General features: G+C 34.0%; 1 protein-coding gene across 36 annotated transcripts in view; it reads left to right on the top strand.

Moving 5' to 3' along the window:
• LOC134527943 (dystonin) overlaps positions 1-16868 on the top strand; it is a 667118-nt gene that overhangs the window by 459675 nt on the left and 190575 nt on the right. For 30 of the 36 annotated variants that reach the window (XM_063360992.1, XM_063361019.1, XM_063361018.1 and 27 more), the window contains 3 exons: positions 917-1000; positions 2312-2530; positions 8473-8585. In XM_063360992.1, coding sequence (XP_063217062.1) covers positions 917-1000; positions 2312-2530; positions 8473-8585 — 416 coding nt within the window. Of the gene's footprint in view, positions 1-916; positions 1001-2311; positions 2531-7031; positions 7193-7844; positions 7933-8472; positions 8586-16868 lie in introns of those variants that run through there. The other 6 variants (XM_063361024.1, XM_063361021.1, XM_063361020.1 and 3 more) reach the window with 3 other exon arrangements.

Raw genomic sequence — 16868 nt, 5'->3', positions numbered from 1 at the left:
ATGTATTGTAATAAATTTCAGGAACATTCACAATTGTGTAAAACTCCACTTATTTTTAGAATCTTCAGGAAGTAATACTTATAACATGTCTCAAATTTGATAGTTCTTGAAAATAGTTCCCATGGTCTATATAATTCTGCATCTTTAGTTATTTTCAACAATGTATGTAAACTACTTCAAGTGGTTGTCAGTTTTTGTCAATGACCACATGTGGCTTTGCAAACAACATTTGAGAACTTTTAAGACCAGTTAAAGTTTAGAAACTTTATGAAAGTGACTACTGCTATACAAAGATAAACTGGGTTAAGTAGATAATTATCTTGTTTAGGATGTAGGTGAAAGTGTGTATATTGTATTATTCTCCTATTTGCAAAACATTTATTTATAAAAATGTAAAATCAGGTGGTAGTGGTTTTGCATAGCAGCATAATGGAGTAAAACAACAGGACAACTGAACTGAAATGCATCGGATTGCATATGTTTAAAAAAAATTGGCGTGTCAACATTTGTTGCCTCACATTAGTTGCCTTTGCAAAAGGGGAAAAGAGTGCAGGAGGAAATACAAAAAGAAAAATCAAGAAAAACATTTGATCATTGAATCACATTTATAAAAATTAAGAAAGAATACCACTAACTAAACCTATAATCTTGCAGCCAAAGCTGTATTTTGATTTAATAATACTAATATAAAAATAAAATTTTTTTATAATAAATCGGTGATTGGATCAATTTTTTTTACAAGGTGTTGGTGTATTTTCGGTTGTATGTATTTATTTTATTATTATCAAACTGCTTTGCAGTTTAATTTCTTTAACTATAAGTTTCATTGTTTCTTAAACTAGCCTGGAAAATGTGTACTAGTTAATCTTACCATAGTTTAGAGAAACGTTGTTTCTATTTTAAATCTTTTGTGCAGGCGCTGTTGAACCATGTAATGCAGAAAGCTCCAGTGATTGAACAGGTCAATGTTACGGGTGGACGATTTATTCGTGAGGCTAAGGTAAGTTTTGAATTGCACCATCCTTCCAATGTAAGGTGGGAAAGGTAGGTTGCCCCGCTGCTGTAAATGTGTCTTGCAAGAAAGATACACATCAAACATGTAAATAAAATGTAAAAAGGACTGTAGTTTAAGAAAGTTACATGTAACGATTTTTTTTTAATGGAATTAATTCTGAACGTGCATTACTATTGTGACATAACACCTTCAAAACTTAATGAAATAACACAATTTCATGAACTTTCATTTCTTATTTATTTTACTATTTATTAATTTTTCTTGACACACATTACCAAACTCAAAAGTTGTGTGATATTAATGTTTTGTAGAATGTATTTTTAGATATATTTTTGTTTGGTCAGTACGTATGGTGGTGGGCATGCATTGTACAGTTACTTGCTTGGCAGGAGGACATATTTATCAGTGTCACTCAGAATAGTTATTTTAATAAAATATAGAATTTAAAACTTATTTTCATAAAAATATTCCTATAACAGTCTATTTGGTTTCTCATGACTAGTTTAGTTTTGGTTCCATTTTCTACCAGTATAGTTGTGGACAGTGCCGTGATGCAAATGTGATTTAAAAAAACTTGTTTTATTTTCCAATTGTTTGTTGTTTAGTTCAGTAAAAAATAATTATTTAATATTTTAGAACTTGAATGTAAATGGTCTCCAGTTTTGGCCAGCACTATTAAGCTCTTGGAAATGGTTTTACATTAATTTGCACAATGCAAACGAATGCAAGTTTTTTTAACTTGTTCCTTTACTCAGCAATTTAAAATCACTTTAATTTAAATCTGCTGGTAATGTTAAGTTCTAATCGGGGCACGTGAATATCTCAGTTTTTGGTCTTGAGGGATGTCTGTCATAGAAATGTATTTCTGTTTTAATTTAGATACAGTAGTTAATGGTTGCTGATCTGAGATATGATAGTGTGAGAAGACATTGCATTAATTAGGAGTTAGGATTTTTAGTGCAATTACTGGTTATCCGGGATGTGCCGTAAATTTGTGTGGGTACAAGCGTTCATAAATCTGCAGGTTGGTGACAAGTGTTGATTTGTCATTAGAACAAAGAATATATGTTGTAATTTCCAGTTAATATTTCAGTAGCGTTTAGCTGTAGTTTAGTTATAGGAAGAGACTGCAATGGGAGAAGGGGGGGGGGTGGTAAGTATTGAGTGATGAGAAGCCAAGTAGCAGCGCCAAGAGGTGTACATATGTTGGACTGCATGCGGCTTGTCTTGGTGGCGGGTAGTCGCGCGTCGCACTAATCTCACTAACACAGTACTTCTAACCGGTGGCCCCGGCAGATCTACGACCTACGGCTGCAGCGCTACGTCGACTGGCTGGTCCAGGAGGCTCAGCCCAGCCTCGACTGCGGCACGAAGCATGCCTCCTCCGGCCACAGTGCAGAGTCTGTTGTGCAGGAGCTGGACGCTCTGAATCACCGTTATCAGGCCTTGCAAGGCATCCTGTACGACAGGCTGCGACAGATTGCTGCTCTCTGCCCCGATGACCCAGCTGTTCAGGTGAGACTGCATACTTTGCAGTTGTTCTTTAATGTTGCATTTGAGTAATGTTCCCTCTTGCACACCTCTGTATTGTCGGCAGCACGTAGCTAGCTTGCTCCGTGCTTGTCGTCTGCCTCCTGCTGCCTAGCAATAGTCAGCGGCCAGAGCCTCTAGTCTTCATGCTGTGCATGCAATCTATAAAATCTATCATTCCCACTGACAAAAAGAAAGAATTTGAAAGCAAATGGAAAGAATTTGAAAGCAAATTGTGTGCAAAGTGGTTCTCTACCCTCTCCCTCTTATTCAGATTGAAATTCTGCGTGTGCTTCTGATGCAGTGTTATGGTTGATTTCATGTCTGGGTTCATGTCTAGCTTAACGGAACTTCACGGTGTTGGTTGTATTTGGAGTGAATAGCAAATTAAATGAGAGTCTTAAGACATTGAACAAGTGTTTTCTTGTTAAGACCAAAACTTAACGTTTTCTATGGTGTCTGAAGCGGCATAGGTGTTCAAAAAGCTTTACTCATGTGATTTCTTATTTAGCATGATGTTACCACTGTCACAATGTTTAAATTTGTCTAAGTAAACTTGTTTCGCCCCTTGAAATTTTAAACAGGATCATACTGTATATCAAGTCAACAACATTGATTCAAATAGAATAAACTGCTAGGGCTATAAATTGGATTGTGGAGGCAAAATGTGAAATAAAAGACCTAAGAATTTTAATTCAGAATACAAGAACTGCTGTTGAAAATTTTGTGTGTAAATGGCACTTACATGAAATCTTGATGACTAGTGACTTGACAGTAGCGAGTCAGGGTGAAGAGAATGTAAGTGGTGGGAAATAAAGGATGATTGTGGCTTTGACCCATGTGATGCTGCTTGAATCTGTAGTGAGTTGGTTTTATTGTTGGTTGAATTTGGAATTCTGGTCATAATTGTCATTGTCAGTGTCCAACAGCATAATATTTTGTTAATGCACATGATGCCCATACCATATTTCAGACACTGTTATATATTTTGGCAATACTGTTGTGAGTGGGTAAGGACAATATTTAATGGCAAATAAAATAAGATTTGCTCAAAAATATTTGTTATGTTTCTTCATAATAATTTTTTGATATTAATCCTTTTACAGTTTAAACTGAGATCGTTGTTTTTGCATTGAACTTATTTAGACTCACACAAGAACCAATTGCTTTGTCAGTTGACAGAAATTAAAACATTTTGTATAAACCACAAACAAAACACAGGATCACTGTCTTTTTGCAAAAGAATAACACTTCATTAAATGTTTTTGTTAGTAATGTGACCAAAACAATTTTATTCTTATTGCTGCTAGAGATGTGTTAGCCTACAACACATTTTTTTTCTTTTACATTCACTTATTTAAGTAGCACATGCAGCCCTTTTTTTGTAACACACTATAATTTATTTCTAGGGTTAAGCGTGAAATTCACAAAAAATGACTAAATTAAAAATTTTTTTTGGGAACTAAATGTTTGGCATGAAATACAGCTGTTTCTAAGAGTTGATATATGCCATTTCTGAAAATATCATAGGGTAGGTCATAGATTTTTGATGCAGGAAACAAATTTCAATAAAAAAGTATTTTGATATTTCAAACATACATAGTTTATTTTTGTAGTACAGTGTATATTAATAAAAAAAAATGTCCAATTGGTCCCACAGTTTTTAATAGTCTATCTTTCTTTTTTGTATTTTCTCCTTGCCAAACAGGTGGAGTGTCCTATTCTAGTTCTGTTCAATGAAAACAGTGTGTCACGTGCAACTAATCCGGGTAAAACTGCATCTGAGCTAGTTCCAACATTCGAGAAACGTATACTCTGACACCGAGCTTGGGTGTAAATTTTTTGCAGGTTGGCTGATGGTTATAGTACTAATGGTAATTGAGGGAAGATGCGTACAGATAACTTTTTATCACCACCAGTCCTTAAGAATACTTTTTTCTATTTTCTTTAGCATTAGGTGTGTACACACACTTTTAAACTTGGATATGCTCTACTCAATGCAAAACTATGCAATTTTTTCCTGTGATATAAAGTGATTTTTTTGTGTGTTCAGTGTGTATTCATTGTGTTTTAAGTTTTAATAGTAGTATATTTAAGATTTTGAAGATTTTAACAGTTATTTGATACACACGTACTCCCAATTATTGGAATAGCATTAATTTTCCATTGAGAAAGTAATGTTGGCTCAGCCACAGTTTTGGGATACTGACGACACCAGTAATGGGTACTGTAAGTAAGCTGTGAATGGCTGGATTCCTTCCTGGTGATGTAACCTCTATAAGGAAGGTGGTTATGCAACTGCATTTGTAAACGGTCCGCCGAGGTGTGTGTGTGTGTGTGTGCGCGAGTGGGCGACCGGTCGGCCGTAGGAGGACTGGTTCCCGGCCGGTGAAGAGGTCAGGGTGTGGGCAGGACAATCACGCAGCAACCTTGTAGGTGTCTGCGGTGTGGGTTTTACTGCGGCCGGTTCACGTGTTGTGTTCGCCGTGTTGCCGCTGTCCCGTGCTCCGGAACGCAGAGACGCCATTGGTGCATCAGGGGTGGGCACCCCCTCCCAATCTACATGATTCGTCATGTTTAAACAAAGAAATTTATCATGTGTAAAATATTTTGAAAATTTTAAAATTATCTATGCAGATGGTAGTCCCAGACAATTATATTTTGAAAACTAATAGCAATGCCTCTTGAAGGTACAAAGTTTTCATTTTGGTAGTGTTCATTTATTTATGTATTATTTAATCATATAAAAATGCTAGCTTTCTTTTATTATAACTAATACTAATCATATCATTGCCTCATATCTTCACTTGGGGTTAAAAAGATTCGTCTTTTAATCTTTGTTGAGCTTTTTTTTTTACATATTTAGCCATTTTTACAAATTGGAAGGGTGTGATGAGTTTTTTGGAACAGAAGAGAGTTGTAGGAGCTAGAGCCAAGGACAAGTGCAGTGGAGTCATGTCAGTGAAATAGTAATGTAGTTCTGAAGAGAATTCAGAGAGTAAATATAATGTTATTTTAATAATTATTTATTAAGTAAAACAACTTTAAAAGGAAAGGTGAATGAGATGTTTACGAAAATAATACAATTGAAAGAAGCCAGCATCTCTAAAGCATGTCCTTGCCAACCAGTTTGATATATGACTTCTAGACACTGATATCTCAGCAGATTTTGGAGATGAGGATTTTGATAAGTATACACACATCAGAAGGTAGAGATAGAACACAAAATGATATAATCAAGGATAAAGAGTGAAGCTATGCGAAAACATGATAAAAGCTGAAAAGGACAAGGATTGAGACATGTGTTGAAAATGAGAAATATGACAGCACTGGCATCAAAAGGGGGAGGGGGGGGGGCAGGAGGCATAGGGAGAAAAATGTAAATAACAGCATGGGAAGAATCTTGACGATGTCAGAGGACTGAGGTGAAAACATCAAGAGATGATGATGCTGATGCTGATGATGCTGAATTAATTAAATTATATATTATTCTTATTCTAACTTAGAGGCGGTAATTTATTTGGTTTCTTTAAACAGATGTATAGTTTTTTAATTAAATAAATTTTCAGTATTACAGAATTCATGTTTAATTTAAATGAAATATTCCAATTAGTTAAAGTTGTGGTGATGGAATTTATTTGGTTTTTTTCTATGAAGATAAACTAAAGATAGAATTATATCTTGCTTATTCTATTTTCACCCCACTTTTATTATGAATGATGCTGATGGGAAAGCCAAATGAATGTAGCCGCCTTAAAATGATGCACATGTTAAATAATTTGACAAACAAATATTCATATAAGTGCCATTCTGAATAATTAAACAGAAAATATTTTTTTTAGTAACTGATGTTTCTCCCATAAGTAGTATTCAAGCTGGTTTAAAGAAGTGCTTTTAATCTTCTAACGTCAGATACAAAATATTAAACAATTTTGGTAACAACCTTTTTTTTTAGTCCTATACTTACTGCCAAAGTTATTTATAGATAATTAAGCTTTGCAAAATGGTTTCTAATATGTAATTGGCATTTGTATGATTTACTGTGGGGGAATCTACATGCACAAAGTTTTAAAGATTACCTTCAGATACCTCTTTCATTACTTTAGAAAGGCATTTAGTATGAAGTGTGTGTTTTTTTTTGTGAATGTTGAATGGTATTCATTGAGCTTTTGTGTTGGAATCATGAGTACCCATACTGAAGAAAGTTTGGAAGCTTCACATTATTTTTTAACCTTTTTTGTATATTTAATATTCTGGCAAACTTTAAATGTGCATGAAATGTGATGTGATTTAGTTATTAGTTGAAGATGAAGTAGGACATACATAGTGACGTAGTCGTCCCAGTTTATATAGTGGCTTAACGCCAGTGCTTGGCTGCCAGACAACTTTTTGGATTCCCCTGTGTTTGCCAGAGGCCATGCGTCAGCCCACACACCTCTCTAGCCCACCGCCGGAGCCCATCCCAGCTGGCAGTTGTGGCCAGAGGTTACTGCAAGGTGGTCGCGTGTGCGGTGTTGCTCGCTTGTTTCACACTCTCTCTGTAGTTTGTTGCAAATCAGTGCTTCAACACTTTCTGTTGCCATGGGTATACGTCTCGCGAAAAGGCTAACCTGATCGGTTTCTGCCATACTCTCACTTTGTCACTAGGTAACATTAGCTTTTCTTTTGGTTTTGGTTTTAAATATTTTTTAACTGATGGAATTTGTTTACATTAATTGCATTGCAGTACATAAGTGCACAATGTTTACAATAAATTTATATGGTCATATAGTTAAGGAATTATTCAGTCTCTTCCAATGTGTTTTTTTTTATCCATACTTATTCCATTTTTTATTAAATAAAAAAATTAAACTATCACACATGCAAGGGGAAAATTATTAAATTATAAGTACCCTTTTTTTTCTTCACTTAATACAAGCTATTTACTTGCATAGCATTTTACTGCTTATTAAAAATACGGTCTTTCATTTCAGTGACTGTCACTCACACGTGTGTTACGTATGTTACGTGTGTTAGGTTTTTAGGAAAGGAAGTGTCTTGCAGTTGCATATTGTGAATTTTGTTGTGGAGGGGGGGGGGGGGGGGGGTGGTTGTCAAACTTGGGCTTGTTGCGGAATTGCTCGTCATACTTTCGGTCAAGGTCGGTTCTCTCAGGACGTGTGCTGGTGTGGAGCAAGTGACACACTCGGTTCAACCACTTAATCAGCGGCCTAGTATTGGCATGATGTCATGAGCTATTTGAGAGCTTTGCCTGCTACAGCAGAGGTTATTTCAGCTCTGCTCAGTCCGGTGTGTGGTTGTTCTCGAGCAGTATGTAGGCATCCATGGTGACACTAGAACTGTGTAATTAACTGTAGCTTCAGTCCATTGCAACTAAGATTTATGTTGTGAGCAGGTTTACTGGCTTTCATAAGTATTTGGATATCATTTCTGCGTATGGTGTTATCAGAACAGGGTTTGATAACTGCTTCATTTTTGTTTGCTATAGTTATATATCTGTAAATTTCTGGAAGTACAAGGCATAGTAAAATGGTCTTCTCTCAGGTTGTTGCACAATTTAATAACATGTGAAGCAGTTTTTAATTTTATATTAAATCCTGAAAGAACTAAACTATGTATAAAAACATATTTATTTACAATTGTGGTAGAAACTTGGTATATGGTGGGGAAAATATCTTGGTAATGATGCTGTGTTTTTTTTTTTTTAAAGTAGACTTGCTAGGAAGAACAAATGTGTGGAATGTTTTTAAATCAATATTTTGCACTTCAAGATTCTAACTTATACAGGCATCATGTGAACATAAAGTATTTAATGAACTTTGTCTCATACATAAATAATTCAGTGTGTTGAATAATAATAATTATTATTTTTTTAAACTTGTCAGTGTGTGATTATTTAAGTATATATTTAATGTGTGTTTCCACAGTTGCTGGTTTCACAAATGGAGCCTCGCCAGTTGCAAACCTTCCAAACTGAGTATTCTGTTTCTGAAACAACTGATGAATCTCACTCTTATTCTACAACTACACATTACTCGCAGTAAGTAATATATTTATTGACTTCTTAAGTGGACAGAGTTAGATGGTAGTAAATAATCAAACACTAACATTTGTTTTTTATATAGCCTAATAACATCCAAAACTGTTAGTTTTTTTTTTTTTTTTTTTTAAATTTTAATTTGGAAATGATTCTGAAATGATTCTGATACGTTGTTTCATCATTTTGCTGTCTGTGAAAATCTTAACACTGTCAAAACTAATTAAATTTCATTTGTTCTAGAAAATCTAGAATTATTTTTGATTTTGACAGTTAAGAATAGTATTTAGTTCAGTGTTTATATCTTTTGAATTATTTATTTTCATAAGTGTTACAATGTGGCATTATCTGCTCTTAGATAAAGGTGGATGATTTAGTTTAAGGTAGTTAATACAGTAAAACACTCCTGAAAATCTCACTTAACAATATTTTTCTTTAATAATAAAAATTTTTTTTTTGACCTATCTTATATATAAAATTCTCGTGTCACAGTGTTAGTTATTATACTCCTCCGAAACGGCTTGACCGATTTTTATCAAATTTTGTATGCATATTCAGTAGGTCTGAGAATCGGCTACTATCTATTTTTCATACCCCTAAGTGATAAGGGTTGTCCACCCCAAACATTTTTTTTTTTAAATTTTTGGACAAATTTTTTTAATATTTTTTTTATAATGTGGCATTAAAAAATACACACAGCCCTAAATTTTCACCCTTCTATTACCAACCCCTAATTTTTAATAGAATTTTATATTTTTCAACCCCGGTCGATAGCTGATCAATTAACGCTTGATCAAACTTCCCGGCCTACAGCGAGCTCATTACCTGGATTAACTCATAGACCACATGTTAATATGAAATTCCATCCCTAAGGGAGTGAAAAAGTGATAATTTCATTTTATAACAGAAAAAAGCATAGGCCATAGACATACAAATAGTGAGTGAGTGTCATTTCTTTATGTCTGCCACACGATCATACACATAGTAAGGTCTGGCAAATTCATATTTTTCTCCTTGGTGAGACCAGCCCGCTCAGTGGAGCTCGCAGTGGCTAGCAAAATAAAGGCGCTCATAACAGTTTTGTTCTTAACTTCGTCAATAGATAGAGTTAGTTGCCTTGAATTTTAAACGCACCATCATTTGATGCGTTTGTCATGTCTTTAATTTTTGTTTGTTTGTGCGGTATGCGTTCCTATACCATTCATCTGATTGCGATGAAATTTTGGTGAGTTGTTATGCGCATGCCCGTGAAAGTTTCTAAGATGGTATAACTATTTTGCAACAGTTGGAGCACGAATCGTTTCAAAAAATGTGTTCATTTCATATTATATAGCGGCACTTCGTCTGTTTTTGTTGTATAAGTGCGCACGCATGACACAATTTATTTAAATATAAAAGAGAGTCAGAGATAGAGTGATATATATAGAGCGAGATAGAGAGAGACAGAGAGATAAGTTGAGATAGTGAGGTATAGAGAATGAAATGGGTTAGATAAAGAGATATATAGATGTATAGAGCTATATAGAGATTTGTATATAGAAGAGATAGAGATAGTGTGAGGTATATATGTAAATATGTAGATATAAAGAGATAAATAGCGATAGAGAGATACATAGATATATAAAGATGTAGATAGAGATAAATATATGTTTAGAGAGATGAATAGATGATTTGTATATGTGTAACTACTTCAAACATATTACAAAACAAAACTGAATGAGGCATTGCAATGCATGCCGAGCATTAGCTAGATAATGGAATCTTTTCAATATTAGTAATCTCTTATTTTTAAGCATTTTTCTATAGTGATTTATAGAGTCTAGACTACATACAGACACACGTCTGTCGGGATCTGAAAGTGATATAAATTATTTTGCACACTTGACATTAAAATTAAGAAGACAATTACTAACTACATCTGATTTCGAAAAAGGTACCCTTCACCCTGTGTTCAGCCCCGGCAACGCGGGGTACTGCAGCTAGAAATTCCCTAGAAATGATTTTTATGGCAATATGGCAAAACAACGTTTGTGGGGTCAGCTAGTAAATACTAATAATTTACTTTAATAGGTTCTTCCTGTAAATCTCACATTTCTAAGTATCTTAAAAAATTTGTTAACAGGGTTTTACTGTATACATAAAATGAATTAATTGTGGCACTGCTTTTTTTATGTTAACACTTGGGATAGGATTTTATAGGAAATTATGATGATAAAAAAAATCACAAAACATGCCAATCAGAACGTAAGCAAATACACCACTAGAACAACCAAAAGTAGCTAAACTAATAAAATGAATCTGTTTTAACAAAAGTAAACTCAAATAAAATTTTTTTTTTCAATACATTCAATTAAATGAAAGTCGTTCCTTTAGATTGAAATTTGTACCAAAATGTATGGAGCAAATGGCAAGGAAAAAAGAGTTTTACTTTGTTTGATCTCGCATCATAATTCATCTTTGTTACTGAAGGTAGTACATTTTTTAAACACATACATTCTTGCCAGTTAATTTTTCTTCAGAGTATTCTGTCCAACTTAAGGGGATTGGTGCAGGACAAAAAACAGACATTCGTCAGAATTTGTTGGAAATGAGCTTAAGTGTTTTATAAATGCTTGTTTATTACTACTGTACGGCCAGCCAGCACGTATATAAGCTAGCGGGTGAGATTTGGCAAGTTAGTGGCGAGAGAGCTTCCGTGAGGGGAGGTTGTCGAATATTGCAGCTCTGAGGCCTGCCATCTAGCGGGAATCTTTCGAAGGTCTTCCACAATATCGCCTTTCTCTCTCTCGCTCTCTCTCCAACACGGACACCCAACCAGCTCTTATCTTCGCTTCCCATCTCATCCTATCCTTCATTCTCAGATCAGGTAGCCGCCCTTCCCCGCGTAGACTTTCGTGTTACTGAAAAATTTGTCCAAAACTGAATTTTTGTACTGTGGTAGAGTTGACTATGCTTAATAACATACCGAAAGTTTACCGCTGTAGACCTTGTGCGTTATCACCGAAAATTTGCATTTAAGTCCTAGGTGACAGCAACTTGCATCAGTCCATTAAAATGCTACCCATTTATACAGTTTTTAATTTTGACTGTCCGTAAACTTAGCAAAATAATCTAGAAACTGTAATACACCCATTAATGTTAGAAAAAATTTAAATTTTTTATATTTAAGATATGATATAAAGCGATTAATTCACGACATATATATTTTTTTATCTTTGCCACCCAGATAAAAATACGATTTACACCGATTTGAAGAGCCCAATGCGAAAAAATGTCTAAATAAATGTTTTTAATTATACTTTTAGCTTTAAGATAGTATATTTATAAAGAGTCTAGCATAATTAGTTGCCTAATTAAAGCTGCCCGAGCGTTGCAGTGTACTGCGGCCGTACTGATCTTTCACGGCCGGCGGGCTTTGAAACACGCTGCGTACTGCGACACTTAATAAACTTGGTCTGATTTAGGGATTACTTAAAATATAGTTCATGCATATGATAGGGTGTATTCATGTTACATCTATTGAGATATACATATTCTTTTTTCTTATATGTATGAATGATTTTTGATACAATAAAATTAACAATAAACAATTTCTGCTGGGAACTTGTAAATCAAAATTCTAGTGGACCTCTGGTTTTATATATGTGTTCGTATTTTGTTACAAAAATTTTATTATTAAAAATTATTTTAATACCAAAAAATATAATTATTTTTTATTTCTAATACATTAAGTATATTATTTTACATGAGAACTGTGCAAAATTTAATGTAGCCTATATTATAAAATATATATATTTAATGGTATGAAATTAGTTTACTACATAACAATTGAATAAAACGATACACCGTAAATGTGCTTATTGAGTTTTGTCACTTTTATAACATAATTCGTATGATAATATTATTTTTTTCCAGAAAATAAATAAAACATAAGTTTTGTTGTAAAATGTATTGATAGAATTACATATTTAGTATTTTTTTTTCTAAGTTAATTCATTGGAGTGCTGCGCCTAGCTTACTTCGTTGAATTGCTAGTGGCAAAGAGCGGTGGTGGATGTTTTTGCAAGAGTTTGACCGTATTTTATGACCCCAGCTGTGAGAGGGTGTTTGTCCCAGAAATCCTAACGGTCAAGGAAAATAGCCTTTCTCTGTAGTCACGTACGGGTCTGCTACTCGCTTAATATCGTCAGTTTATCACAACTTTCCGGGAAGTTCTATTGTTGTTATTTATTTATAATTTAGAAATTAAAGAGTCGATCATACTAATATTTTTACCTAAGCAAATCGCATCCTGGAAGATTTTTATCTACGTTTGCAGCAAAAATCACTTGCAGTTAGAAAACTTTTATTCTTTCAGAGTAAAATTCAGTCTGGAATTACCATACATTAAAAACCTTAGTTTTCTGGAGCAAAAAACGTCCCAGCACGAGCGACTTTAACACTGCTGCACACACACACACTACGCAGCTTGAAATACATCAGTGGTCAGACTATTGTACCAGACACTCAAAATATACACATTTAAACCTTACAAAAAAAACACAGACAATATTTATGAAGTGATTTTTACGCTACGCTCAACATATTTATGTAACATGTAGTCAAATTTCTATAAAAAAAATATATTTCTTACCTTTTATGATTAAAATTACCAATTTAATAATAGAACGTTTAAACGTTGAGGTGTTTATCACAGTTACCATGTAGGACATTCTTTTATATTACTTTGGTGCCATAATGAGAACCGGCTTAAAAAAGTATTAAAGTTATTAAATTTACGAAACATTTTTGTGGATCATTGTAGAAATTATCATTAAGGACTCAACTGCTCATTATTGGTGTGATCACAAGGTTTCATCGGTAAACTTTTGACGTGTTACTAAGAAATGTTCATTCTACTACTGTACAAAATTTTTGCTTTGGGATAATTTTCCATGTATTAAAAATTTTTGTTTCTTAACAGCGAAATTCGTTCCGACCCGAGCCTACTTCGACAACCTCGCAGTAGTATACACTACGCGGCTCGGATCGCTTTAGTGGTCAGACTAATTGTATGAGACACTTAAAAAATATACCAATTTAAAGATGAATAAATATGCAACAACGTTTACTCTAAGCGATTTCCACGTTGGGCTCTTTAATTTTATGTAAGATGTATTTATATTTCCTTAAAATTGAATGAAAGTGAATTCGTTAACTTTAATGATTTAAAAGGTCTATTTTATAGAAACATGTTTAAACTTTGTGCTTTCTATCAGTATCCTCAGATGGGGCAATGTTTCTAGATTATTTTGGGTTCCATACTGACGGTCTACTCCATAAACTGCATTTGCAATATCCATTATTGAGGATCGTTGCAAAAAATTGTCATTTTGGACTTAACTGCTCGTTTTTGGTGTGACGCACAAGGTTTGCGGCAGTACTTAAACTTTTGTCGTGTTACTAAGAAATGTTAATTCTACTACTGTACAAACTTTCGGCTTTGGGATAATTTTCCATGTATTTAAAACCTTTGTTTCTTCACAGCGAAATTCGTCCCGACCCGAGCCTACATCGGCAACCTCGCAGTAGTATACACTACGCGGCTCGGATCACTTTAGTGGTCAGACACATTGTACCAGGCTCTCAACAAATAAACTAATTTAAAATTTAAGAACTAAATCGTGATTGTAAAATGGCCGCCATGGTGATTTGCGAATTTATGGAGAAATAAAAGCAGCTAAAATCTTATGTAGTTTCCAAGAGACATTATTACATCACCAATCATCTAAAATAACAGGTTTACAAAATTTCAACATATTCAGTAACTAGTCAGTTTTTTCAAATGTGTTAGTATTAACAATCTGGACCATATCTAGTCGGTGAGGTCTGTATTGTTACAGACTATCTGTATTCTGGTATTTGGATTTTGAAGCTACTTAATGATTCGCTTTCAATGTCTATTGAAATATACCTAATGCTAATTGCAGGAATATTTCTACTCGATTTCAAAATTATAATTCCTGAAAATTTGTAGCGGACACATTTCAATGTAACACTTATTGATTTTCGAGTTATGTTGAAGTTTCACATGTCACTTCGTGTACACGAGATGGCCCCTGCTCTGTTAGCAATGAGTCATCACAACCGGTGCCGTCTGTACGAGCGTCTTCACAAGTTATCCTGAAATATGTGCTTAAATAATAATTCAAGTGAATTCTTAAAATCCTACACACCTTATCTTGTGTCGTAAATAAATCGTTATATTTTGTAAATCCATATAATATAGGAGCCAACATGGCGCGAAGCGATGGACGCGATACGAATAATATTTTTTTTTACCAACCACTACATCAGTAAGTATTTGTGGTTTCCATTCGCTATGAATTCAAGCATGTAACATGTGTACTGCTTCTTCAATTCGGCCACAGTCAAATGGGAGGCTCTGAATCACTGAAAACTCCTCAACCAAATCAACGATGAATCACAGGCATTACAACAAACAGTTGTCACAAGTCAAGTAGCCAATGAGCAGGTGACATTTTTCGAGTCCGTAGAGGATTGTTGAAACTATCCTACAGGTCAATGGCAACGCGCCCTTACGCGCATGGTTAATGCATGAGTAGAGTGTAAAGGCGTAAGCCTGAGACATATCTAGGTCATCATTTAACCGCGCACACTTAGATTTAACTCAGGATAGGGTGAAAAATATTTACTAATTTTGCAGTCCTAACAGTCACCAACGAATAGCCAGCAAAATACATAAATAAGCTCACGAATATTGTTCGTGAATGAAGGCGATGCTGATACTTTGGAAACGTTACCAGCAGATATGAAATAATGTTTAACTATTATTTACGTTGCTTACTTCTTAAAACTGCATTCATGTAAACTGATTTTGTGTGAGACTATGTTGAGTGTTTTCTGCTACACTTAGTTTTCTGAAAAAAGTATATTGTGGCTTAATAAACTTGTTAACATTGATGCCTGTCATAAAAAAAATCAAACGTAATTATACGGATACATGCTGAGTATAGTTTATGAATGGTTCACGCATTACTGAAAAAAAAAAACATGTTTACAATTTTACACATCTTTTTGTTGTTGCATCGTGTCCATCGCGTTGTACATACGCAACTCTGAAAAATAAATATATGGTAAAAAAAGCTATAATAAAATAATCTCTTATTTTTTTTATTCTTTTTTCGAAGCGCTCTAATGGCTTTCGATAGTTTTGTTATTTTGTGTACTCTGCTTGGTGGAGGTTTCTTCTGCATTTTATTCCTGAATAAATCTTACGCTTGCAACAAAAAACATCTAGCTAAATCACTGTGCTAAATAATAACAGAGAATAACCATTCAATTATACGCCGAGCTAAACCAAACACGTTCTCTTATCTACTGAAAATGAGTACGTTGACCTTCATATCAGTTTCCCGCGAAATCCCGTCTCCTCTTCGTAAACAGCAGACAGCTGTGGCAGAGTGGGAACGAGCTGCAAAAAGTTTGGAAAACTGTCGCAAGGTGTCACTACTGTCCAGCGCGCTCCATAATTCCTCGTATCCGAGCTTGCACGCGGCTCAAATTTCTACAGCTACGTTTTTACTTTAGGTCCGACTGCAATAAGCTAAAGACTAAAATAAAGTCAATCATTCAGCCGACATATATGTAGGCGTTTGAATTACAAATGAAAATGTGAATGTTATTAAATTCGCAAATGAATATCACGCAATTTCGTAGCAGCTCAGTTATTAAAATTCAAATTGTAATTACGTTAAATTAATAATGATTACAGATAAAATAATGGTCACAGTCATATCTCCCGTGTCTGAAAATTTATCTGCGAAAGTTTTACCACTGAAATCTTTATAGTTTTTTAATAAAGCTTGAATTTAAAAAATTCCCGAAAATCAGCAATAAATTAATTAAAATAAATAATAAAAAAATAAATTTTACACCAGAATGGTTCAAATCTTCTCTAGCAGCTGAATCATTAACAAATATATTGTTTTTTTTAATACGATGCTGGTGCACCAATCCCCTTAAGAATTATATTTATTTTGTTGAAAAAAATTAACTATGGATTATAGTTTAAATTATACTGTTTTTATGATACAGGTATTAAGAAACATTTTAGGGTATTTTTTATTAATTCACAATTCTTAATGAAAAAAAAAAAATTATAAAATTAAAAGAATAACACAATTCCTATTTTAAGAATTAAATTGGCCTAAAAATAAAGTTGTTAAATCTTGTCTCTAATAGTTCCATCTTTAATGCTGCTGGCTTTCATTAGCCTTAGTAATG

The sequence above is a fragment of the Bacillus rossius genome, chromosome 1, assembly GCF_032445375.1.
Source record: "Bacillus rossius redtenbacheri isolate Brsri chromosome 1, Brsri_v3, whole genome shotgun sequence".
In the NCBI taxonomy this organism is placed as follows: domain Eukaryota; kingdom Metazoa; phylum Arthropoda; class Insecta; order Phasmatodea; family Bacillidae; genus Bacillus; species Bacillus rossius.
The sequence above is the reverse complement of the archived record's forward strand: the minus strand, read 5'-3'. Positions and strand labels throughout refer to the sequence as shown.